The sequence below is a fragment of the Canis lupus genome, chromosome 29 (assembly GCF_011100685.1).
Source record: "Canis lupus familiaris isolate Mischka breed German Shepherd chromosome 29, alternate assembly UU_Cfam_GSD_1.0, whole genome shotgun sequence".
Classification (NCBI taxonomy): Eukaryota; Metazoa; Chordata; class Mammalia; order Carnivora; family Canidae; genus Canis; species Canis lupus.
In genome coordinates, this window is record NC_049250.1 from 4,761,827 (window position 1) to 4,787,698 (window position 25,872).

The 25,872-nt window shown below is 35.6% G+C and overlaps 1 protein-coding gene across 4 annotated transcripts in view; it reads right to left on the reverse strand.

The window, feature by feature from the left end:
• Nucleotides 1–25,872, reverse strand: part of RB1CC1 (RB1 inducible coiled-coil 1) — a 98,661-nt gene that overhangs the window by 19,457 nt on the left and 53,332 nt on the right. For 3 of the 4 annotated variants that reach the window (XM_038579298.1, XM_038579299.1, XM_038579297.1), the window contains 8 exons: nt 19,754–19,938; nt 19,398–19,584; nt 19,233–19,314; nt 18,919–18,980; nt 17,492–17,595; nt 16,934–17,060; nt 14,944–16,844; nt 2,271–2,436 (listed from right to left, as the gene is read on the reverse strand). In XM_038579298.1, the coding sequence (XP_038435226.1) occupies nt 2,271–2,436; nt 14,944–16,844; nt 16,934–17,060; nt 17,492–17,595; nt 18,919–18,980; nt 19,233–19,314; nt 19,398–19,584; nt 19,754–19,938 (2,814 nt within the window). The remainder of the gene's footprint in view (nt 1–2,270; nt 2,437–14,943; nt 16,845–16,933; nt 17,061–17,491; nt 17,596–18,918; nt 18,981–19,232; nt 19,315–19,397; nt 19,585–19,753; nt 19,939–25,872) is intronic. The other variant, XM_038579300.1, reaches the window with a different exon arrangement.

Genomic DNA, 25,872 nt, shown 5'->3' on the forward strand with positions numbered 1-25,872 from the left:
CCCCAGCAGCTGATTTTAAAATTGAGAGAAAGAAAGACAACAACCTAACAAGTGCTGTTTACGTTTTCTTTAATAACCTTCCCTCTCCTGGAATCTTCCTTTTGTATTTAGCTAAATCCTGATTAATATAATAATATTTTATAGAGATGACTTTATCACATCTTCTCTTTTCTGGACATTTACAAGAGCCACTGCACATCAGGTTAATATTAACTGACTTGTCCCTCTTCAATTTTTTTATAAAAACTTTCCTACTGTGAAGCTCATGTATCAAAGTGCCTGCACAGGGCAGCCCCGGTGGCGCAGCGGTTTGGCGCCGCCTGCAGCCTGGGGTGTGATCCTGGGGACCTGGGATCAAGTCCCACACTGGGCTCCCTGCATGGAGCCTGCTTCTCCCTCTGCCTCTCTGTCTCTATGAATAAATAAATAAAATCTTAAAAAAAAAAAAAAAAACACAACAAAGTGCCTGCACAGATCATATAAGTCCATTTGGCAATTCTCAGTGCAGTTTCTTTTATAAAGATGACTGAATTGTGAACAAATTCATTTATAAGAGTTCCATTAAGATCTTCTTGAAACGTAAAGGCAATAGATGAATGGTAAGTGATCTAAACTGACTTCCCATAGGCCTAGTATTTCCAATTCCAAAATTAAGAATCTATGATCCTTCAATCAATGCATAATGCCAACAATGCTAAAAACAGAGACTTAATAGCAATATGGAATTTTTAGATCAAGATTAGTTAATTCATTAAAGATGGAGTTAAAAATCATCTCTAGGGGATCCCTGGGTGGCGCAGCGGTTTGGCGCCTGCCTTTGGCCCAGGGTGCGATCCTGGAGACCCGGGATCGAATCCCACATCAGGCTCCCGGTGCATGGAGCCTGCTTCTCCCTCTGCCTGTGTCTCTGCCTCTCTCTCTCTCTCTCTCTCCCTCTCTCTGTGACTATCATAAATAAAATTAAAAAAAAAAATCATCTCTAGTCAGAAATGAAGATGCCTCAAAAAACATTTATGATGTCTTTTGTTAAGACATTTCTCTATATATTATGCATGTACAGAAGATTAATATTTATAACTGTGTTTCAGTTAATTCATCTCAAATATTTATAATAGCTTATTTCAGCCAATGAATTCATCCCCTACTTAATTTTGGAATCTAAAATTGCCCATGAGCTCACAAAGAGCACAGAGAGAAAGAAAGCGGGGAGTGAAAGATACATTTTATATAGAATGAATCATACAAAGGAAATGTACAACCTCAGATTTTTAAAAGCAGAGGCAGCATTAATGATCTCTTCATTGGTAATTCTTACTTAAAACTGGCAATTCCACCTCCCTGAACACTTAATTTCATTGGCTTCCATAAAGCCACGTTTTTCCTTTTTTTGGTTACTCTTTCTCATTCCCCCTTTTCAGGCTCTTCTTCCTTTCCCCAGGCCTTAAAACTTAAAACGTAAAGTTTAAGTAAAATGTAAAGTTCCTTCAGGTTTTGAACTATATTTCTGTATTTTTCTTGAATACTACAAAGACATTAATGTAATCAAAGACATTAATGTAATGTGCTTGTTTCAGAAATGCATTCCTTAGGGTAAAAAAATCAGGTCACTATCTCCCTGGCCTGAGCTGTCACAGCAGACACCCACTGTCCCCACAGGTGCCCATGTCTGGCAGTTCTCCACTTTCTTCCCACCCCAGTGGGCAATGCTGATTACATAGAAATCCAACTGTGGATTCCTTTATTTGCTCTCCAACTGCTTGTCATCCAGATGCCTGAGGTGAAGCACTAGCTCTCAAACAAGGCAACCTAGTCCTTAGTGGTCTGGCTCTTGCTCCCCTCACAAGCTTGACCCTCTCACCATTCCTCAATATTATTAATAAGCGAATCAGCAAAATTCAGCAGTAGCCCACCATTATGTACCACTAGCCTGTCACATGATATAAATTAGAGAAAGTACAAGAAATTTGTACTGATCAGCATGTAATTTATAATACTAAAATTTGAGAGCTTGGGGGAAAAGTTCAAATATATGTGAAGCAGTAGAAGCACTTCACGTTATAAAAAACTAATCTGAATTGAAAATGCTTTAAAAAAAAATGAATTGAAAATGCTTTTATCATGAAGATGTCTAATAAATAATATCAGGGTCAATGCAGGAAAAACACATCTATGATTTAAGCCACCGTTGCTACACAAAAAAATTATATTTGTTAATTTACGTTTATCTACTTTAATTCTAAAATAAATGAAACTAGGGTGAGGGAACATACCTGTTGTTCAGCAATCAGAGATGTTCGAACATTTTGCATTTCTTCATTCTTTCTTTTCTCTTGCTCTTCAAGTTGTTCTAAAAACTTTGCTTTTTCTTCCTGAAGCTTTTCTTGAAGTTCAGCAACTAGGCTTGAAGAATCTTCTCTGGTAGATTCAATGGCAAGACTTGAAAATTATATAGAGTATTAAAATTTTTTTGAAAATAACATGTAATCATAAGTATACCAAGTATCTTAATTAGTTCATATCAGAAAGGCTATGTATCTTCCTTAAACCTAACAGTAATTAATTGCTGTTAGAGATATTTCTATGTAAACCCCCCCCCTTTTATCTGCCAAGGAAAGGGAAGCAAGTAAAATGGAAAAGTTTAACAGAGATTAAATATAGATACAGGGATCCCTGGGTGGCGCAGCGGTTTAGCGCCTGCCTTTGGCCCAGGGCGCGATCCTGGAGACCCGGGATCGAATCCCACGTCGGGCTCCCGGTGCATGGAGCCTGCTTCTCCCTCTGCCTGTGTCTCTGCCTCTCTCTCTCTCTCTCTGTGTGTGACTATCATAAATAAATAAAAATTAAAATAAATAAATAAATAAATATAGATACAAACATGGTGAAAGACTATGATTATATTTGATAAATTCATAACTTGCTTCTGCCAGGAAGTGCAAATGTTTTCAATATAAAAACTCAATATGCCTCAAGAACTCAGCTTCAAATTTCAGTTCTGCTAATCTTAGAAACTAGCTAGCCCTAAGGGTTGCTGGCAAAGCACCAGAGATAAGAGGACAAGGCAAGGAGAAAAGGCACAAACATAAGTTAGTAAGTATTGTAATTTCTGACACAGAAGTTAATTTTATCTGCTTTCAACCTACTAATCTTTTACATTAAAAAAAGTTTGCTCATGAAGTAATTAATCCCACCAAAGGAGTTACAAGTGTTAAGCCACAGGAGAGAGGCTATCATGTTAGCAAATATTCCCAAGGTATTTTAGTGACTAAGTCAACTGATTGCTTTAAATGTACATTTACACAACTTTAAATCACACTTTAATGTTTTGGGAATCGGGAGACATATTGAAGTTTTTAAAATTAAATTTATTTTTAGAGAGAGAGAGAGAACAACAAAAAAAGAGTAGAGGGAAAAGCAGAGGGAGAGGGACAAGCAGACTCTGTGCTGAGGGCAGAGCCTGATGCGAGGCTGGATCCCAGGAGCCCGAGATCATGACCTGAGCTGAAATCAAAAGCCTGATGCTCAACCAAATGAGCCACTCATGTACCCTATGGGATCAAGAGGCATTTTATAATCAATGTGGATACTGAAATTGTTTATATTTATTGATATAATTTCATAATTCATAAAATTATCATACTATTATTACAGCAATTGATAATCATACAAAGAATTGTTAGCTGCGATTCATTCTTCCAAATTTATTAACAAAATATATTAATTCATTTTCTCCTAAGGGATAGTTTTAAATGGCCACACATGAAATATGCAAGTTAGAGACATATTACCTCTATCAAAGTCTGAGACAGATTCTGAGTTTACAGAAAGGCTTCAATTGGGAAAAAACCTAATCTGTAATGCAGTGAAAGGATAAGGTAAGATTTGTTTTCAAGGTTTTTTTCTTTAGGGCTAGGAGAGGGGTATGGAAGGTAAAAATTACAGCATGGATGGAAACCCTGACAAGTTACATAAATTTTAGTGTTAGGAACTAGAATATAAATATGAACTCAACTAGTAACAATAAAGTGTTAGGGATTAAAATTGGTATAGGCAGGATTTATGTACTAGTTTTTCTTCAATACTGTTTGGCTAATATCTACCTTTGGCAATTATGAAACACACTTTGAATAATTATCCCTACAGTTATAGAACAGGTGAAGTGTTATAAGAAAAGCAAAAAGCCATGTTTCACACAGGTAAGCAAGGCTGACCATAGTGGTAAATGAAGTGAATGAAGTCAGACAAGCAGGGGGAAATCCAATCATGACCAGAAAACATTCTGGGTTTTATTAGAAGTACAATGTAAAGTCATTACAGAATTTTTTCTAGAGAGAATGACAAAGTATAAATTTAGGTTTGTAAAAGACTGTTCTGAGGATATTGGTAAGAATACTGGAACAGAGTAACAAAGAAGGGAGGGGCACCTGGATGGCTCAGTTGGTTAAGCATCTCCCTTTGGCTTATATCTTGACCCTGGGGTCCTGGGATGGAGCCCTGTCACTGTTCCCTGCTCAGTGGGGAGTCTGCTTCTCAATCTCCTCCCTGCTCTCTCTCAAATAAATAAAATCTTTAAAAAAAAAAAAAGAGTAGGAGGTTTCAGCATGAGAAAGGATGCTAAAAATCCTTTAAGAGTATGGTCTGACTGCATGTGCATGCACAAAGATGAGTGGTATTTATAATTTCTAAGTGTGTTGAAACTTTGGGTTGCCTGGTACACCCTGGGGAAGTGTTCCCTTTACCTCAAGGATCAGTGCTGTGCTAAGATGAGGCAGGTATGGGAGAAGATAGTTTTCAGCACACAAGAATGTAAAGACATCATTGCCTCTTTGTGAATACACAATCATTCCAAATACCCAGAATGAGCACATTAAATGATTAGGTATATGCTGATTCATAAGGTAAAAAGACTCTTGGTGCCAAAAGCAAATAAAAGAGAGCTTATGACACAAAGGTCAATAATCATACTGTGTTGGAGACGGGTTTCTTGGGGTTTTATATGCTGCTATGTCACATTGCTTGAGGCTCCTATCAGAAAAGGTTCCAGGGAACTGTTGGCCACATTATTCTGTTGTGCTTTAACATTACTGTACAACCTCAAATGGTTCTGTCATCAGGGGGAATTAACCCTAGCAATGAAATAGTAACAGCTAAAGTTTTATTTTTTATAGCACTACCGCCTCACTTTCTTTAGGGAGTAAGTAGATGTGTGTGTGCTGGGTGAGAGGGAAGACACGAGGAAAAGATTACAGTATCTCATAATTAAGAATATATTTGGTTTAGCAATACTGGCATAGAAATCTAAGGAATCTGGAGTGTGTGGGTAGCTCAGTGGGTTAAGTGTCTGCCTTCCACTCAGGTCATGATCCTAGGGTCCTGGGATCAAGTCCTGCACTGGGCTCCCTGATCAGAGGGGAGCCTGCTTTTCCCTTTCCCTCTGTCTGCTGCTTCCCTTGGTTGTGCGCATGCTCTCGTTAGATGAGTAAATAAAACCTTAAGAAATCTAAAAACACTTATCAATACAGTTTGCTACCCCAAACTAAACTTAAATAATCCTGTCTTATATTAATACCCTTAAAAAGGCCTGGAAATTAGAACTAAAGGAAGCGGATACATTTGTTATCAGCTGGAACACTTCCTACCCTTATACAGAACCTGAAATAAAGCATTTCTGGTTAATAGGTTACCCCACCATTAACAAATTAATGTATGCTAGCAAAAAGATTCTATTATACTCAACACTTCTAGGAACTAGAAAACTTGTGTTGAATACAAAGTAGATTGTCACAATGCTTGAACTATTTCCTATCATTTGGGTCTACCAAACAAATATTATCATGGAGTTTTTAAACTGTTTTTATGATGTTAAAAATAGATGAAAATTATAAAACTGAAGTGCTCCTCTTGTACTCATCCAAATCTACATCAACTCCCAGGAGGCATGGCAATGAACAGTGTTGTACATAGATTTGCAAACAACTCAACACACGTGCACATTCTCTACACTCATTTTCTTTGTACACAGGTGTATGAGAAAGCCTTTTTTCCCTGTTAAAAATAATGTATATTACTGATTTTAATTTTCCCCAGTTATATAGGAAAAAACATCTTATTTTAATTCTGTATTTCCATAATCCCAAGTAGATTGGAAAGCTATTCACATATTAGCTATTTGTATTTCTTCATCGATCTGGTTGTTCATATCTTCTGTTCATTTTTCTAATGAACAACTTGCCGCCTTTTTCTCATTGACTTGTGGGAGCTTTTTAACATTATGAATACAATTAATATCTTATATTTTGCTGATGCTTCTCCCATGCAGTTGGTTTCTTCATGCCATTTCTGGCATATGAACAAGCAAATAAGTGGTGGAAAGGAGGGAGGTGTGCTAGGTAGTGTCATCACCTCAGCATCATTTCTTCTTAAAGATTTCCTCATTCTTTTTCAAGCGTTTCTACTGCATGACAGAGAAACCTAGAACTACATTTGTCCAGGACGACCTTCCCAGTAAGTTCTGAGTTCAAATTTGTCAATGAAAGATACCCACACAAGATCTGGAATGTTAAATGAGAGTTTGTCATTCTAAGAAGTGACTATGACCAGACATGTGGGCTACATGAGGGGTTTCCAAGTAAACTACCTGCAGTGGTATCACAGTAGACAACTGTGGAAGTCTCCAAGGAACTAGAATAGTTTTCTGATTGGCCACTCACTTTTGGTGCTTCAGATAGCCTTGAACCTAGATTCCCAGGTTTTGTCAGCAACTCCCTTAACCACATCCCTCCCTTAGGTCTCCCCAAACTCACAGGAGTTCTAATATTAAACCCTTTAATCCTGGAATATTCAAAAGAGATTGTTTTCTAAACTCAATCCTAACAGATATGGTCTTTGGGGGGAAAAAAAAAAAAAACCAAAGATAGGAGTCCGGAATTGATTCTCTGATCCTCGATCTGAAGACACTGGCCTCACTGCCAGTACAAAATGGAACTCTGGGAGATTAGGGTTCCATGGCAGAACAGCTAATACCTATAGTTGTGTGGATCAGGTGACTAAAGGTGGCAAGGTTTTAGAGATGGCACAGCTGTCCCTACTATCCCAGTAAGTCTTTTTTCCCCAGCAGCCACAGCCTCTTTTCCCTCATCTGAGAAGATTAGTGTCATCTTGCCTGAGGTCCCTATCTCAACAAGTAGATCTTTTCAACAAGCTGATCCTTCTCAAGTGGCTCCCTTACTATTTACTTACAGACTCATCTCTACTTTCAAATCCCCAGATCCCAGAGGAGCTGAAAATCAAACCAAGGAGGAATTACAACTGCAAAATTTTGCATTTATTTTGGTAGCAATATAGGAAATATATATGGGGATGGATCCAACAGGAGTTAGAAAAGGAAAGGCAAACATAATGGTAACTTGGGCCGATATTATCTGTATTGATACAATAATCAGAGACTCTAGATTGATTCAATGTTAACAGCTTGCTAAATTTATTGCTGGAAATTTGGACCTAACAGCCAACATCAAAAGAAAATAAAATGTCAAAATAAGATAAATGTCAAAATAAGATATTCTAGACCACAGGCAGGCAAACAATAGCCTGCAGGCCAGATCCAGCCTTTACCTGTTTGTACAGTTGAAGTTGTACTGCAACACAGCCATACCATTCATTTATATTGTCTCACTTCTCTCTTGCTAGTTGAGTAGCATGGCTAGAAACCATATCACCCACAAAGTCTTAAATATTTACAACGTGGCCCCTTCACACAAAGTTTGTCAACCGGTCTCTGTATCAAGGATTCTCAAATTGTGATCCACAGAACCTTGGGGGTGACTAGAACACTTTCAAGAGATCAGCAAAATCAAAACTATTTTCATAATAATACTAAGATGATATTTATCTTTTACACCTTGTTAACATTTGCACAGGTGATAAAATTGCTGACACCTTAACATAAAGATGATAGTGCCAAACTGTACTTTTGGGTTATTGTTTCCTTTACATCAAGGCACTCAAAGTGGGGAAAGGAGTCATTGTTTCCTTTACATCAAGGCACTCAGGTTTATTTTGGAATATACATGATGTATTAAGAATTATTACTATTGAACCCTGACCACTGAGTATGCACCTTTTTAGTATTCAGTGTGATGAGTACATATAAAGTAGTTCTGCCACTTATAGAAATATGTCTGTCTCACAGAAAAGTACTTGTACTTTTTTTGCTATGTGAATTTGCTACTTTTTTCATGCTCTACTATTTCTATTTGAAAAATGACAATCTTTGGTTGTTTAGATTTGGATTTTCAATAGAACATTTTCTCAAAAATGACCAATGTGGGCTTATTACTTCAATGAACAACTAAGATCATTTATTACCAATGGCAAAATAGATTGTTTAAAAATAAATTAGAATTTTAGAAATCTTGAGGCACCTGGCTGGCTCAGTCAATAAAGTATGCGACTCTTGATCTTGGGGTCATGAGTTCAAGCCCTACAATGGGCACAAAAATTATTTAAAAACCAAAAAAAAAAAAAAAAAAAAAAAAAGAAAACTTTTACCTGCCACTATGAGCTTGAGAACTTTCTAGTACCTTAAGATCTTTCTTATAAAACTGGTAGGTGTGTGAACACATCCAATTTTTCTGTCAATAAAATATGTCAGTATTTATAAGATGTGCATAACTCAGTGAACCAGTTTTTCAAATGACTAATTCATTGTGCTATAAAAATCATGCATGGGTAAAATAACCACTTAAAGTGGAAGACAGTTCAATAATATTAGCATAAACAGCATGAAAAATCCATCTGACAGTTTCATATTCTATATTGAAACTAATGTTTAAGAAATTATCATTTGTTGGATTTTGAATTAGCGTCAAGGAAATATCCACAAGTATCTGAAAATTATATGTAAGTGAAAGGTTGCATTTTTATCATAATCAAAAGATACTGCAATAGATTGGATGCAGAAGCAGATATGAGAATCCATTAAGGCACACATTAAAGAGATGTGCAAACATATAAAACGACACTCTTCTTTTCTTTTAGAAAATAGTTTTTTTAAAGAACACATTTACTGATCCTTGGTCTTGAGGAAGGCATCCAAAGAATGATGGTGGTAGGCACAGTGGAAGTGGTTCATTATTTATATCTTGGGTGGATCCATAGAATATGCCTTTCACCAAGGCATTAAGAAAGTCAACTTCAAAAAACTCCGTAGTGGTGCTCTGCAGGACAGGGATAGCAGAGGGAGATGAAATCACTGAAATTCAATGAATTTAATGGAAATGACAGGATTCTGGAGTGGTAGAGGTCAATTAGTGGCACTTAACCAAAGACATGAGGTGGTATATTCAGGCAGCAGAGCCAGAGCAGTAATCATAAGGTCTGACCCAGAAAAATCTTTGGCACTGGCTGTCCACAAGGCTATGACAGAATGGGATGATAAAGGATGATTAAACTTTTTTTTTTTTTAGCTGTTTTTTAAAAACTCAGTATCTAGTGCTCAGAGAGCTGATTTAATTAATTAAAGAGAATCACCATCCCTTACCTAATCCCAAGATTTGAGTCAGTCACCAACTATAATGCCGAAGTTTTATAATGCTGTCTCCTTTATAGTCTTTGGCACAGAACCTATGCCTACTTTTCAGGCTGAGTGTGTATTCTGGGAAAGTAACCAATTTTGGGGGGACTAAAGAATACTGACTCTGAGGGGACTCTAATGCCACTGTGGTCCACCAGGAGATTACTGATAGCCATGTGATAAATGGAGTTTGGGTCCAGTGGGTCCCTTTACCAAAGACACACGATACATCCTTACATCTAGAATCTCTAGTGGAACAGACATAAAAGCAACTGTTGGAAACTCCTTGTTGGTTCCCTTCCTAAAACTACTATGATAAAGAAGTCAAGTAGAATCCCTAAAACAATCTCTCACTTCGTATAATTTCTATAACATTCTTAGTCAACTTAAGTATGTGTCCTGTAGAAAACATACAAAAACAAGCGATGGATTCTCATAAATTTAATCAGGTAGTGACTCCAAGAAAACTGTTATTTCACATATGACTTCTTTGCTGGAGGAATCAACAAGGCACTATTATTAGACATGGAACTAATGATTTAGTGATTTCTTCCCTCTTCATAGCTATAAGCATACACTAGGGGTTGAAAACTTTTTACAAAGGGGGGAAAAAAAGAGTAAATGTAAGTGAGATGATCTGCAATACCTACTTAATTCTTCCAAAAACAACCACAGGCAACAAATAGGTAAAGGAACAGGCATCTGTGTATTCAAATACAGCTGTATTTGAGTGGTAAGCAGATTCTCACCGGCCAGTTTGTCAATCGCTAGTCAACTACAAGCAGCAGTAAGATTTTACCTATGGCAACAGCAATACACTTCCAATGTCTTATCTCTGGATCATACCAGTTCTCCAGTCCTGTGTTAAAATCTAGTTGGCAGGGGATATTGATCTTCCTGCTATTCCTTAAGATATCAATACTAACCTGAGATAGGGGTGGGGAAAAACAGATATCATACTAATCCAATACATTTATGGCATTTGTGCTCCTTAGGCTGAGTAAACAGGAAGCAGCAACTACCTGAGCTACCAAAGCAAGACACATGAGTGCCAGAGGATGAACAATAAAGTCCATGAATTCAGGACCTTGTCAGCACAGTGAAATTTCTAAGTATCCAATGGTCCAATCAATGAATGTCCCCTCTAAAGTGAAGGGACAAGCTGCTTGTAGGTGAGCATCTCTGAAGTTTGGAGGCAATATATATAGTACATTTGGGCATGCTGCTCTGACTCATTTATGAAATAACTCCCTGTTCTGTGTGGCTCTGCCCCTTGAGCTACACTTCCCTGAAGATGCTTCAAGTGTCTGTAGCACAAATGTATATTGTTTAGAACATCTGGCAAGTTTTGTAGGAGAACCACAGTTGAGACTCTTAGAAATCTGAAGTGTATAACTATTTTCCTATTGTAAAGTAGCCATGGCCTGCTATTGGGTATGTAGAGATTAAAAGACTAATCATGGTCCCCCAATTTAATTGTGTCTTGTGCTACTCATCATAAAGTGGGTACTAATACTGTCTAAGCCACTAAGCCATCAAGTTGGGTATAAAGAGCAACATTCCATCATAAGTTAAACGTGGCATACATTAGAGCCAACAAAATATGGCACAAGTACAAAAAGATCAAGATTCAGGTTCCCAAGGTACCTTCTACTGCTACATTGCCTCCTTTCTCTCCAACATGACTCTGATGAGTGGAAAAAACTGGTAGGCCTGGGTTCATATGATTCTGCAAAATATACTGACACTATTCAAAAGTATAGTTGAGGTATTAGAGACCCAGTGGAGAGTGGCTCTAAAGAACAGTAGTGAAGGGAAATCCTCCCAGCAGGAATATGTCAAGCAGTATACTTGAAGTTACTTAGGAGGAGAAATGGTCAGGGCAAAGATTTGCAGTGATTCATGGAGACTGGCCAGCCAAGGTGTTGGCTAGATAGTGAGGGGTGGAAGAAACTGGACTGAAACCTGGTAGGAATATTTCTGGAAATGAAATATGGATCAGCCTCCTGAAATGTGCAGGGTAGGTAAGAATAAGGACATGTAAATTCTCTGAGTATACTATGTCTGACTATGAAGAATCTCTTAATAATCAGATGGGCAATCTGATTATTCTGTGACTATTCAACCAGTCCTATTCAAAAGGCTGACTGTCCATACAGGCAGGAGGTGAGGTTACATATGGGCTCAGCAATATGGATTTCTATACATCTAGTAACCAGCAGTGAACTCGATACTGCTGTGCTTTTCTAGGAGACTCGCCAGCTACTGGATGGCAGGCTGATTACACTGGACCGCTTCTTCATAAAAAGGACAGTAATCTGTCTTCACAAGAATAGTCTATTATTCTCCATATACAATTACCTTCCAAAAAAAACAAAAAAAAACAAAAAAAAACAATTACCTTCCATGCCCATATTATTTCTACAAGAACCATTCCTGAACATACAAAAAGGCTTATTCACTGTTACGATATTCTACTTGAACTGCTTCTGAACAAGGAATTTCATTGTGCAAAGATATGTAGCAATAGCCTCATGTCCATGAAGTCACTTATCTTACCTAGTATGCCAATCCTTAAAGCAGCTGGTTTGATACAACTGTGGATCAATGTATTAATAACTCATTACAGTACCAGATGGGTGACTTTTTTTTTTTTTTTTTAAGTAGGTTACAGGCCCAATGTGGGGCTTGAACTCATGACCCTGGGATCAAGACCTGAGCTGAGATCAAGAGTTGGATACTTAACCGACTGAGCCACTCAGGCACCTTGTAATTCTGAATGGCTAATGTAAAGAATACAGTACATGCCCTGAGCCAGACACTACTTTGTGAAACTAATTCCTCCACAGTTACAATATACAGGTTGGAGAACCAAGGATAAAAATTGGAATAACATACATCTTAACTAACTACACTAACTACAATCTAAATAAAAATTTGAAAAAGAAAAAAAATTGGAGTAACTATTATTTCAATGAGCCAAGAGTGAAAATTTTGCTTCCTGTCCCTACAACTTTGGACTTCGCCAGTTTAGTTCCCCCCAAAAGAATTCCTTTGCCAAGAGACACAACCAGGGTCCCATTCAACTGGAAGCTTAAACTATCACAGATACCTAGGGTTCATCACAGCACTAAATCAACACACCAAGAAGGAAACTGCAGTATGTACTGATACAACTTAACTGTCAGTGGAAAACAGTTCCTACACTGTAACACAGAGGAATATGCCTAGAAGTCAGCAGCTTTTCTCGGCTGAGAAAACTCTTAGAACTGCCATGTCCACTGATAAACAGTCAAATGAGAAACCACAGCAACTATATTATAGGAGGAATCATTAATGGCAGTTTCTTCAGGTCAAGTAAAATCAGGTGAGGTAATGTCTAAGAAAAAACAAAACAAAACAAACAGAAGGAAGCTGTAAATATCAACCAGAGGTACAAGACTGGTTATAGAAATAGAGACTACCAAATTAAGCCTATATATATGGATGAATTTTTTATCTTTATCCCCCTCTCTCAGTATCCTACTATGTAATAAGTGTTGTGACAATTGTAGTTAACCTTATATTTCAATACTTAACCTGCAGACTACCAAAGAGAGATTGAGTCTGTGCAGAAAGATAAATGAACAGGATGGCTACAATGACTTAAGTTTGAATCTCACCTTTTGAAGAAGGTGAGACTATCTGAGGTGATATGAAAGACATAAGTTGAATCATGTCCAACAAAAACATGACATTCTAAGTGTCTCCATCTGGAAGTTCAATATGGGTAAAAGAGACACGAAGGATCCCTGAGCTGCAAATGTATATATAGTGCTAGACTATCATCATGCAGCCATTGTTCTCACCCCTCTTCTAGAATCTCATCTGCACTGTATTGCAGAGATGCGTTATTTCCCAAAATCCCTTCTAATTCCAAGTTTGCCAATAAAAAGAACATGCACAAATCGGGAAACAGAAAAGCAGTTCAGGCTTACTCTCCAAAGGTATATGCAAACAGATGAAATTTCACAGGAGTTTCCTGTCAAGTAACTGAGAACTACCCATTTTGTGTTGTGGAATGAGCCACATTACTGGAGCTTTGAAGAGACTCTTGATTGCTACAGCAGCTTTCCAGTGAAAAACGAATAACTGTCAGCTTTGGTGGGTACTTCAGCATCTCTTTTCCTGATATTTCACCCAGAGCTTTCCTGGTTTTCAGCAGTCATTCCCTTGACCTGTTCTGTAAACATTCGTGCAGGCCCTAATTTCTGTATTAAATCCTCCAAACCCCCCAGAATACATAGAGTTCCTATTTTTAAAACAGAAGGGGCGGTTTAATCAAATACCAATATATGAATATTACACAGCAGAGAGTCTACCACAAGAGACTACAGAAGCAGTAAGGCAAGAAACAGGTTAAAATATATAAGGTATACAAACCTATAAATATAGTCACTCAGAAAAATTAATGATACAACTAATTGATAATGTTCTAGAAATTGTTCGTTAGGTCATAAAACCCTCAGTGAAATTTAAAAAAAGCAGAAATACTGATCAAAAAGTAGTAACATCAGGGGATCCCTGGGTGGCTCAGCGGTTTAGCGCCTGCCTTTGGCCCAGGGCATGATCCTGGAGTCCTAGGATCAAGTCCTGCATCAGGCTCCCTGCATGGAGCCTGCTTCTCCCTCTGCCTGTATCTCTGTCTCTCTCTCTCTCTCTGTCTCTCATAAACAAATAAAATCTTAAAAAAAAAAAGGTAGTAATATCAGTCACAATATTAAACATGCAAAAAAAAAAAAAAACCCACAAAAAAACCCGCGACTGTATAAAAACCTGGATCTTTTGAATAACACAGGGAATAACTGAAATTGTAGTATCAAGGAAGTAATAGTGCTGAAACATTTAGCCCCAATTTAGAATTCAGTCTTTACTAAGTAAGCAAGCACTGCTCAGATGAAACTGTTACCTTTCATACATACAATTTAAAAAGAATGTTTCAACAAAAGAAATTAGGAAAAAAGACTTCAAATAAACCAAAAGAAGGAAATTAATGAATTAAAAAGGAAGCCCTTGAAAACATCTGAAATTTTCAAAAAAATCTGTTTCTCTGGAAATCCATGATACTCATCCATTTTGAAAAGCCACTAATAAGCTTATGCAGTCTGTTACTTTTTTAAATGTTTGAAAGAAATGCTAACTATAAAGTAAAAGGTTAAAGTAAAAGGTTTTACTTTATAAAAATATCTCAATTACTATATTGGCCTAAGATAAGTAAATCAAGGTACTGTGATTACATATACAATTAAAACATGAATCACCAAAAAATAAATAAATAAAATTTGAATCACCAGTATTTTAATTTTATAATTACAGACTACAGTAATTCTTACCTTTTTGCTATTTGATCCTCAAGATGTTTAACTTTCTCTAATAACTCTTTCTCAACAGCTTCTTTCTCCAATTTAAACTCTTTTAAGGCAGTCTGAATAGCTTCTTCTTTTTCACAATTAAGCTTCTGAATTAACTGTTCTCTGTCTTGCTCCTTGCTCATGACAAACTTCTCTTTGTCCTTCTCAAGTTTCTGGATAATAGCTTCATACTTCTCTTCCTGTTGGGTGAGTTTTTCATCTTTTTGTTTTTCAAGAGCACTCAATTCTGCATCCAATTTACTCTGCAGTTCAACTATTTCTTCTTTCAGGTTTTTTTCTATTTCAAATGCTTGCTGATGCAATGATGTTACTTTGTTTAATTCAGCTTTAAGCATATCAGATTCTTCTTCATGTCTACTAATTAACTCTGAAATGCACTGATCTTTTTCAATTGTCATTAAAGTTCTTAGCTCTGCCAAACCCACCTGATAGTTTTCATTATTATCCTGAATCTTTTGGTTTAGTTTACTTATCTCTGTTCTCAAATTTTCTGTCTCTTGTTCAAGGAGAGATTTTAGGGTCTCCTTCTGCTGGGCTCTGCTTTCTTCTAGCAAAATTTTGATTTCATCAGTTTCTGCTTCCTTCAATGCAAGTTCAACCTCTAACTTACATCTCATGTCTGACAAATCAGAAACTTTGAGTTTTAATTCCTGTAGCTGTTGTTCTTTCTCCTGGATAACTGTGGCATGAGACTCTTGTATCTGGTCAATTCTTTGTTGATTTTCCTTTTTTAATTTCTCCAAAGACACTCTGTGGTCTGTCATAACTTTCTCAAACTCCTGTGTGTGCCTAAACTGCAGAGTGTCCTCTAACTCCTTTAGATGACTTTGCTCTAAGCACTGAAGTTCTGTCCGCAACAACTGCATCTTCTCATCATTTTCAACATGGAGCTTCTTTAAGTCTTCTAATACTATCTCTCGTGACTGTTTCAGTTCATTAATTTCACAATTTTGAGTGTGCATTATATTTTCCATTTCTAACAACTTCTGATCCTTTTCATTTTGCAAGCAGATGACAGCTTCTTTTTCATGTTTAACCAAAGCAAATTCATTATCTTTATTTTGTAAAACCTCCTCAAGGCATACCAAATCTCCTTTCAGCTTTTTAATTTTGTTTTCATTTTCTTCACTCTCCTTTATTAGTGCATCAAGCTTGCCTTCATATTCACTTTTTAAAGACTGCAGTTCTTTTTGATGTTTTTCACTTAGTGTTATTTCCAGAGAATATTTTACTTTCTCAATAATGTTTCTTATTTCTAATGCTGTACATTTTAAAGAATTTGAGAAGTCACACTGTTCTTTTTGTACAAATGTTCTGAAGTGGCAGAGGTCTTCCTTGATGGTTTGTATACTGAAATTCGAGTCTTGGGCAACAACTCGACATCTTTCCAATTGGACATTTAGAGAAGTATGATCTCCTAAATCCTCTTTACCACATATATTTGTATCCTGCATCCGTCTACTGTCTATTGCATTGATAACTGATGAATAAAGTGATTCCACCATCATTTCTGGACTCTGTGGATCACTTATAGGATTAGGAGATGATAAATTTTCTTCTATTACAAACTCATTTACAGCAGACATAAAATCTGATTCAGGACTTTCTGCTAATGAATCCAAGTCTAATGAAACTTGGTGAATAGTCTGTTCTATGTTTGGATGGGGGATAGTTTCAAAATCAAATGTATGTGCATCAATGCTATCTGGAGATAATTCTTCTAAGGGACACACTGCAGGACATAAGGGATCCTGAACAGTAAGTGGAGGAGGAGTTCTCGGTGAGGTAGTAGTTGCGATTCCTGTTGTACTTTCTATCCTTGGTGAGGAAGCCGACTGTGGGGATGTCTGACTTATGGATGCCTGAAAAAGAGAGGGACAGGCTTACAGAGCTGCAGCAACATAAACATTTTATACTAATGAAGCAAATCACTTGAAAGAACTTAATTTGCCTTTTGTTCACTCAGTAGATCTGTAATGGTCTGTGACATTTCATCCAAACTTTGTGCTGCTTTTACCAAATTATGTAGAGCGAGTACATGCTGGTGAAGAGGTTCAAAGTCACAAAGTAAGGGAACCCTGAAACAGAATACAATCAAATTAGATTTGTGATTTCGTAATGAAAAGATGGATACCTACAACCAAATATTTCAATCTATGTGAAAAATAACTATGGTTATATCTGCTTTCAATCAATACCAGAAATAGCTTAAGAGGTCTAGATATAATCATTAAAGTGATAAATTAGCAATCTCCCACAGTTACGTGTCAGAGTAATTACTTGAAAAAAATCAGTTACATGTAAGCAATTAATTTCCTTTTACTTTATCTTCATTTTCTGATTATTTGCATATTCCCCAGAAACTTCCTAAAGCAGTATAGGAAAGCCAGCCTATTCTAAAATATTTCTATATTCTGGCATCTCCTAAGACTATCAGTGCTTCTTTCCACAGCTCCAAAACAAAACATTTTAGGGTGGTAACTAAGTTAAAAATACTAGTAACATTTACCTGAGGAATGGCTGAACTTCTGAAGGACAAAATGATTGCAGAAACTGTAAATCTTTTAATGAAATATCTGGAAGTTCACAGTCAAACTTTCGAGGCTTCTGAGTCTATACAAAAAAACCAAACAAACAAACAAACAAAAAACCCAAAAAACGTACAGGACAAATTTATAAAGGCTTTTTTACTATAATTAATTTCAATATAAGAAAGAAGCAAAAATGCTATAAATTATCTACTGACATTTAAGAAATAGAATAAAATAAAAATGAACTATTCAAAAACTAACACATATACTATATTACTGAGTCTTAAATAATGGGGAACCATAGCTGTTGGTGATCAACTGATGTGACTGTTCCTCCTTTTCTCATCAGGTTTTTAAAAATGAGATGGCATCCTATCAACATTAAAGGAACCCAATTGTTTCACCAGCACATAGACTATTCCCAAATTTTTCCTTAACTTGTGACATGACCATGAAGATCTCTCTAGCCTTGGCCCTACGTCTATTCCTATCAATTAACTAACATGCGTTGTTGTTTTAAAATGGTAAAAAGGTGTTTCCTAGGTAACATTTCCTTCTTTGCCTTTCCCTTGACCTTTCCATTATATTTCCAAAAATACCTTAGTCAATTTCAGCTTCTTAAAAAGAAATGATCTGGTAAGTCCTACCATTTCTTTATAATACTGTCAAGAAATACAAATTTTAAAGTAACTCTGTTTCAATCATTACCTAAGTAGATTTAGATATCAAGATGCTCTTCATTAAACAGGGGTCCTAAAGAAATGAGTGCAGGAAACCCTATTACATTAAAAAATACATACATTTAAAGCTCTAAGAAATCCTGCAGTAAAGAAACATGTTATCTAAGTAATGCATCTGAAGAGAAAACAAAAAAACCTAAAGCACTTCCCAAACTTCTATGACCTGCAGAATCATTGGTTTCTCATGAAATAAAATGAATGGTCCCCAGTAATTCTGGTTTAAAAACACAAACTTACTTTTCAGAGTTTCAATGAAGGCCACCTGAAGAATCACCCTATTCTGATTCGTAAACAAAGGATTAAAACAAGAGTAAAGAGAATAAAAAGGGGGAGAGGACAGAAGGAAAAGAAAGGACAGGGTGGAAGAGAGAAAGAAGGAGGGGAAAGATAAAGGGAATGAGAAGACGGCGAGAGACAAACACAAAATAATAAGAAAATCTCCTACCAATTAACAGCTTAACAGTGTAGTGTGGCTTATCCTCCTATGTTATGAAAACTCTTGATCAAAAAATATGAATATATTTTCAAGTTTCATGACAACTGACTTTTAAAACCATTTTTATGTTGATAAAAGAACATTCTATGTTTCTAAAAATATCACTATTTCTCAAATAAAGGTTTGAAAACATACAAAATTCAGTCATGGTTAGAAAATAAATACGTACACAAAAGGATGGGGGCCAGGAGTCCAATCCCCTAAACAGACGATTTCTTAAAAAGGACTTCCCTGTGTAAAGAAATTAGCAATATGGTTATTTTATATTGTATTTCAGGGGAAAAAACTCTGGTTTTTGAAAAACAAATGATCAATTCTTCATATTTAAATTTTAACAATGGACTCAACTCTACAGACCTTAAAAGGAATGTTTCTCCAGATTTCAATGGTAACTAATATCACATACATGCTACATAACATACTCATATCTACAAATAAAAACATTTTTCATTAAAAATAAATTTATTAGTGCATAACACTTACTAAATAATTTCCCAAAGGATTCCCTTTTTGACTTTTCAGCTTCATATAATCGCTTTCCATCTTTGACTAAAGCACCAGCCCACTAAGAGGAGGAAAGTTTATGTTAATATCACACACCAATTCATAAAGCTCATACACAATGAAAATAGAATTTAATTTCCATACCTCCCTGTAGTGTTTTATGAACATCTTTCTCCTTACAACCTCAACAACAGCTAAGCAGTACATCTGAGGAACTGTACTAAGAGCTTCAACAATTTTGACTCTTTCTAACAGTTCTATCACAAGGCGGAGCAAAGCTTGTAATTTCTCTCCATCTTGATCAGCATGAAGCATTACAAAGCAACACCACCTATAGGATGGAATTGAGACACACAAACTCTATAAAAATGATCTAATCCCAAATTAATCAACCTATCAAGTATTTCAATATAATGATAAGGGAAAATTACTCCACTGCTTGGCAGTAACTAAAAAACCACTTCTAAACATCCAAAATTAGATGTTAGAGAAACACTTACTTCAGTCTGACATGTAGGTTATTAGCTAGTTCTTGTTTGGCAGTGGTACACTTCTGTTTAATATCCAACAGTTTTCTATGATTTTGCAACATAATCATCAACTGATTTGCATGACTCAGGCACAAATCAGGTAATACAGATGCATCCTTCAAGTTTTCAGCTCTCATCTGATTAGCTAAAAATCCCTTTGAGAGAAAATATTTTAAAGAACATTAACTTTCATGAAAGATATCAACATTCATTTAAGAGAAAACCTTTGTTATATGAACTGTTCTAACTTTTAAACAAGATTTTAAAATCTACTATCTTGAATGTAGATATGTTCATTAAAAACGATTGTTTTTAAGAAGTCTCTGCTCATCTAATTATTACATTTTCATGCAAGGAGGGAAAAAAAAGAAACCCACTGGGAAGATAAAGTAATTTATCCAAGGACATACTTTAAAAGTCAAATTAGAACTAGAACCTCTGTATCAAGGCTCCTACTATACCATGGGTCAGTCAGAGCATGACATTAAGTAAAACATGGTCACTGATTTTAAGCCATGAAATAACGGACTTAATCTAACCAATGATATTCAACAGTACTTTGTACAATTCTCCAAATGAGTAAGTCATTCCTCTCTCCAATATTTCTGAACTATATTTTGTTCCACTCTATATGTATATGTATGTGTATACATATCATTCCTCTCTCCAGTATTTCTGAACTATATTTTGTTCCACTATATATATGTATGTATACACATACACACATACACATACATGTATATATACATGCTCATGTTTTTATATATGTGTATATACATGCTCATGTTATACATGTGTCTATACATGCTCATGTATGTATACACATACACACATACATGTGTACGTATATGCTCATGTTGTTAGAACAATAACAACTTAAATATGCAATTTTACAATACCTTTTATTATTTGGTAGGAAAAATAGCTATTATATTTTTTCTTAGCTATCCTTACCTACTTGTTTTCAAAGGTGAACTCTGCATCATTTTGTTAAGAAGGGATGGTGTTTGGGCTATAAATTAAGTTAGACAGATGTGCCATATTTAAAATAAGGTAGTTTTATGTGCAAAACATTAAAAAAAAAAAAAAAAGGTACAAAGCCATCTTGATAAGCTTATTACTAAGTATTTTTATTGTATTTATAGGTTCTTTTTCCTACTCTGCTTACTAAACGGTTAGTGTGTTATAGAAGCTTTATGATTTGCATGTCTGTCTGACTGCCATACTTGCTACTGTAAATAATTATCTTTCTAGGAACTTAATATGGCCAGCAACAACATGTCTTCTAACTTTTTGGTAGTCCTCTCTCTCCTTTCTGCTTTTGTGTCTTCCTAAATTTCAAGGAAATATTTAAATTTAAATGATGTGTGTTAAAGTCAAAATCACTTTTTATCTGAAAATAAGACAATTTCAACAGTAATTTTATAACTTACTTACCTTTGAATATGCCATACGCTCCACTGTGGCTATATTTTTTCTGACTTTAAAAATAACTTACTGCTTTTATCAACTGTGTTAAAACCTTACAAGTTTAACTACTTTCTACTGAATCCAAAAAAACAAAAAACAAAAAAAAACCCCAGATAATCAATCCCCTCAAAATAAATTCTAGACCACTAATAATCTTCTGACAGGAAAAACATATACATGCAAATGTTGTTAAAAGAAAAAATATAAATCTATTTTCAATAAAATAAATTCTCTATTTGTTAAGGCATTCTTAGTATAATATTTAGACTAAGTAGAAAAATTCCTAAGAGGTACAAGCCTCTTAAAATAAGTCATAGAAATGAAAATCACAGGGAATATAGCCAACAATATTTTAATAATGTTATGGTGACAGATGGTGATTACATTTATCACAGTAAGCACTGAGTAATGTATAGAATTGTTCAGTCACTATATTGTAGACCTAAAACTAATGTTAACACTATGTCAACTGTACTTCAATTTTAAAAAGTTAAGTAAAATTTCCTTGATGTCATAGTATTAATTAATTTTTTATGTGTAAATATGAGGATTGATAGCTACATGATGTTTAAGTTTAAAAGAAAATTACATGGCTGACTGAGTGATGAGGGAAGGCAGAACTTAAGCTATACCATATCCTAATTCCGAATTTCACTAGGTTATCTAGTAAGAATTAAATAATCATGACTATATTTGAAAGAAATGTAACTTGTTAGTTATATTTACAACTACAGTATTTACAACTCCCCTCAAGCTGTATTTTGTTAACCTTTGGTTTAGGAAGCAGATTCCCTGTTTTCTTATTTTGCTGACAATCTTTAAAGATAAGAAGATTACTAGAAAAATGATACACAGTGAATAAATTTTACAACTCCCCTCAAGCTGTATTTTGTTAACTTTTGGTTTAGGAAGCAGATTCCCTGTTGTTTTCTTATTTTGCTGACAATCTTTAAAGATAAGAAGATTACTAGAAAAATGATACACAGTGAATAAATTTTCAGGGCTCCAGTGTTAATGTAGCTTCACAGATCGGTTGAAGTTTCTGTCAGGCCAGGCAGAAGGGTCTATAATGTCCTCAGAAGTGTTGTGGTTAAAAAAAAAGTTTTTTTTCTCTTAAAGCTGCCTGAACTGGTCATTAACATAGAAGATATTTAGGCAATAAATCTCCTTCCATTGTCTTTTTCCTTTTCTTTTTTTTTTTGAGAGAGAGTGTGTGAGAGAGTTTGAGAGAACAAATGGGGTAGGGGGAGAAGCAGAGGAAAAGGGAGAGAGAATCTTAAGCAGGCTCCATGCTCAGTCTGGAGCCTAATGCGGGGCTCCATATCACAACCCTAAGATCATGGCCTCAGCTGAGATTAACAGTCATAGGTTCTTCAGACTGAATGACCAAGGCGTCTCTTTTCTCTTTTCTATAAGACCGGCTAGAAGATTTAATTGCTATGTAGGTAGAAGAAACCACACAAAATTGTATTTATGTAAGATCTAAAATCAACTCCTCAAATCAATTAATCTGAATTTATCTACTTTCACCCACCACATTCTGAAGGAAATACTGATAAAAATATCTGCAATGGAAAAAATATTAGCTGTAACAAAACTAACAGATGAGATATCTGCAAATAATAAATGTGAAAGATTCAAACCAGATTAAAGAGAAGTCTAATTTCACAAACCCAAGGCTACACTAACCCAGGTTTTCAATATACATACATGTGTATGTGTATATATGTAGGTATGTATATCTACATATATATACATATATATATCTTTTTGAAAGAGAGAGGGAGGGAGGGAGGGAGGGAAAGTGGGGGACAGAGAGAGGGGGAGAAAGAATCTTAAGCAAGCTCCGTGCCCATCATGACCTGAGCAGAAATCCAGAGCTAGACCCTTAACCAACTGAGCCATCCAGGTGTCCCTCATTCAAGAAGTATTGACTGTGTACCTACTATAGTTCAGAAACCGTGATAAGGCATTGTGAATAGGGCAATGAGGAAGAGAGACTAGAGTCCTGCTGATTAGAGTTATATTCTTTCGTTTTTAATCTCTACACTCAATGTGGGGCTCAAATTCACAACCCCAAGATCAAAAGCCACATGCTCTTCCCACTGAGCCAGCCAGGTGCCCCGAAGCTTATATTCTTAAAGAAATCGCATTAAAAAAATAGTAATCACTTCAATGTAATTATGATATAGGATAAGTACAACATGCTAAGAGAAAATAAATCTGATCTGATTAAGACTGCAAAATCTGAGAAAGCTTGTCTGTGGAAGTGATGTCTCAGTTAAAACCCTTGCCGCTTTACATCTCTTGGCAGCCAAACACATAAATATAGGATTGAAAGGTTGTTCCAACAGCCACATACCATCTAACTTCAATAGGATATGGTTTGTCTCTCATGAGCCCATTTAGAATTACATTATAACCAGTTTCTCTCAGAGCCATTCACTCAGGCAAGCCCAGGTGACAACTTTTATCTTAGGGCCTCCATTGATGTCTATTTTACAGTATTATTCTGAATATTTAACAGTTATGATGTCTAAAAGTTAAATTCTATGAGTTATCGCAGCTTAAAACATTAGCAAAAGCTGCAAATAAAGCAGGGGGAAAGAAGATGGTTAGACAGGGTGCTTCAATGATCACAGGACACCAAAAATTAGTCTTCAAATTTTCACAGGAACAGAGCAGGACATGTCTACTAAATTTTTTTCAGTTTGGTTTCAAGAAAGTTTAAGGGTCAGCCCTGCTCTGTTTTTTAAAGAAAATTAAAAAATACCAGAAGCCCCTTCATCACAGCAACTACACTTCCAGAAAAATGACTTATCCTCATATTACACAACTCCATTTGCTGAATTGAATATAGATAAGGATAACAACAGCATCATATTAAAAAAAAAATTACAACCAAATGTTAAACCACTCAGTGTAGTTCCCTGACTGTAGTAGTATTACATCTACTTACACACACACTCACACATACCCTAAGAGATTTGAGAGAGCAAAGGAGAGAAAATAGATTATCTTACAGATAATCTATTACCTGTTTATTATCTATTATCTGTTTCTGTTACAGAAACAGCTATAAAGAAATCTGAAGATTTTAAAGGAATGATGAGTTCATAAAATATGAAAAAAAAAAGACCAATAAATCTGACTAGATCAAAATTTAAAATTTGTATAACAATCTTTATAACACTATCAACAAAGAGATAGTATCTGTGGGACGCCTGGGTGGCTTATTCAGTTAAGCGTCTGCCTTTGGCTCAGGTCATGATCCCTGGATGCTGAGATTGAGCCCCGCATTGGGCTCCCTGATCGGTGGGAGCCTGCTTCTCCTTCTACCCCACTTGTGCTCTCTCTCACTCTGTCAAATAAATAAAATCTTAAAAAAGAGAGAGATAGTATCTGTATTATTTACAATACACAAAGGATTATCCAGACTATAATAAATTCTTACAGAAACATTAGGATAAAAAAATTGGCAAATGACATTTCAGAGGAAATAGATGGCAAACACTGATATAAAGTAAACTGTTCTCAATTAATGAGAAGAGTGTTGACAGATTTTTCCTTTACGGAGGATATATTATTACACATTACTAATTAATATTTAAAATGCACAAACACCCTAATTCAGCAATCCCATTACAGTGATCGTCCCTAAAGAAATACTAGGCCATGCACATAAAGATAGAAATGTACTGGCATATTAGAACAATGTTTGTAACAAGAAAATCTGGAAGCAACCTAAATGACCATCAAAAGAAGTCTTGTTAAATAAATTATGTTTGATTCATTTTATTGAGGGTTTTGTCAAAGAAACAACAAAAAAACATCAGGAATTCAGAGCTATCTCATGTAATGGTAAACTATAATTTAATGGTTATGTCCTGTGGCATTCCTGTTACTAGAGACCTAAGAAAGCAGTGAAGGACAAGGGCCAGGACCTAGGAGGTGGAAGAAACCTGGGGAGGCTAGTTAAGCAACCAGCAATGCTTTCTCTAGAGACAAGTGTGGATTCTTGAAGAGCAGCCCAAGGCTAAGAATTAAAAAAAAAAAAAAAAAAAAAAAAAAGCAATCCTTTGACATCCTCAAGGAGCTAACAAATAAAAAAACTGGAGATCAGTGCCAACCAAAGGAAGACAATGGAACACATTTTGTATTAGTATCCCAAAAAGCTATATTCTATGGAGTAAAGTTTACAAAAAGTAGACTGGCCATCACAAACACTGGAAGACCAATTTTCAATCACCTAAATCCCTAAAATTGAATTAAAATGATATAAGTTTGTAATAGCCCTTACCATATGAAAACAAATTTTCTCCAAAAGTGTTATGTTAAGCTTTGTATTTCCTTGGCCTTTCTGATAAAAAATAATTAGGCACACGAAAAGGCAAAACCACAAGAATGAAAACTATAGGAATAGCCACACACACACACACACACACACACACAGGCACAAGTAATAGGCTTAACAGAGACTTTTAAATTACTACATGGCTAATGTGATCAGAGATGATGGATGAGACTATCTTGTTAGATAAATTGAAACTATATAAACAAAGAATCAAATTAAAATTGCAGAGCTAAAAAATAAAAACTATCAATCAATAAATGAGTTT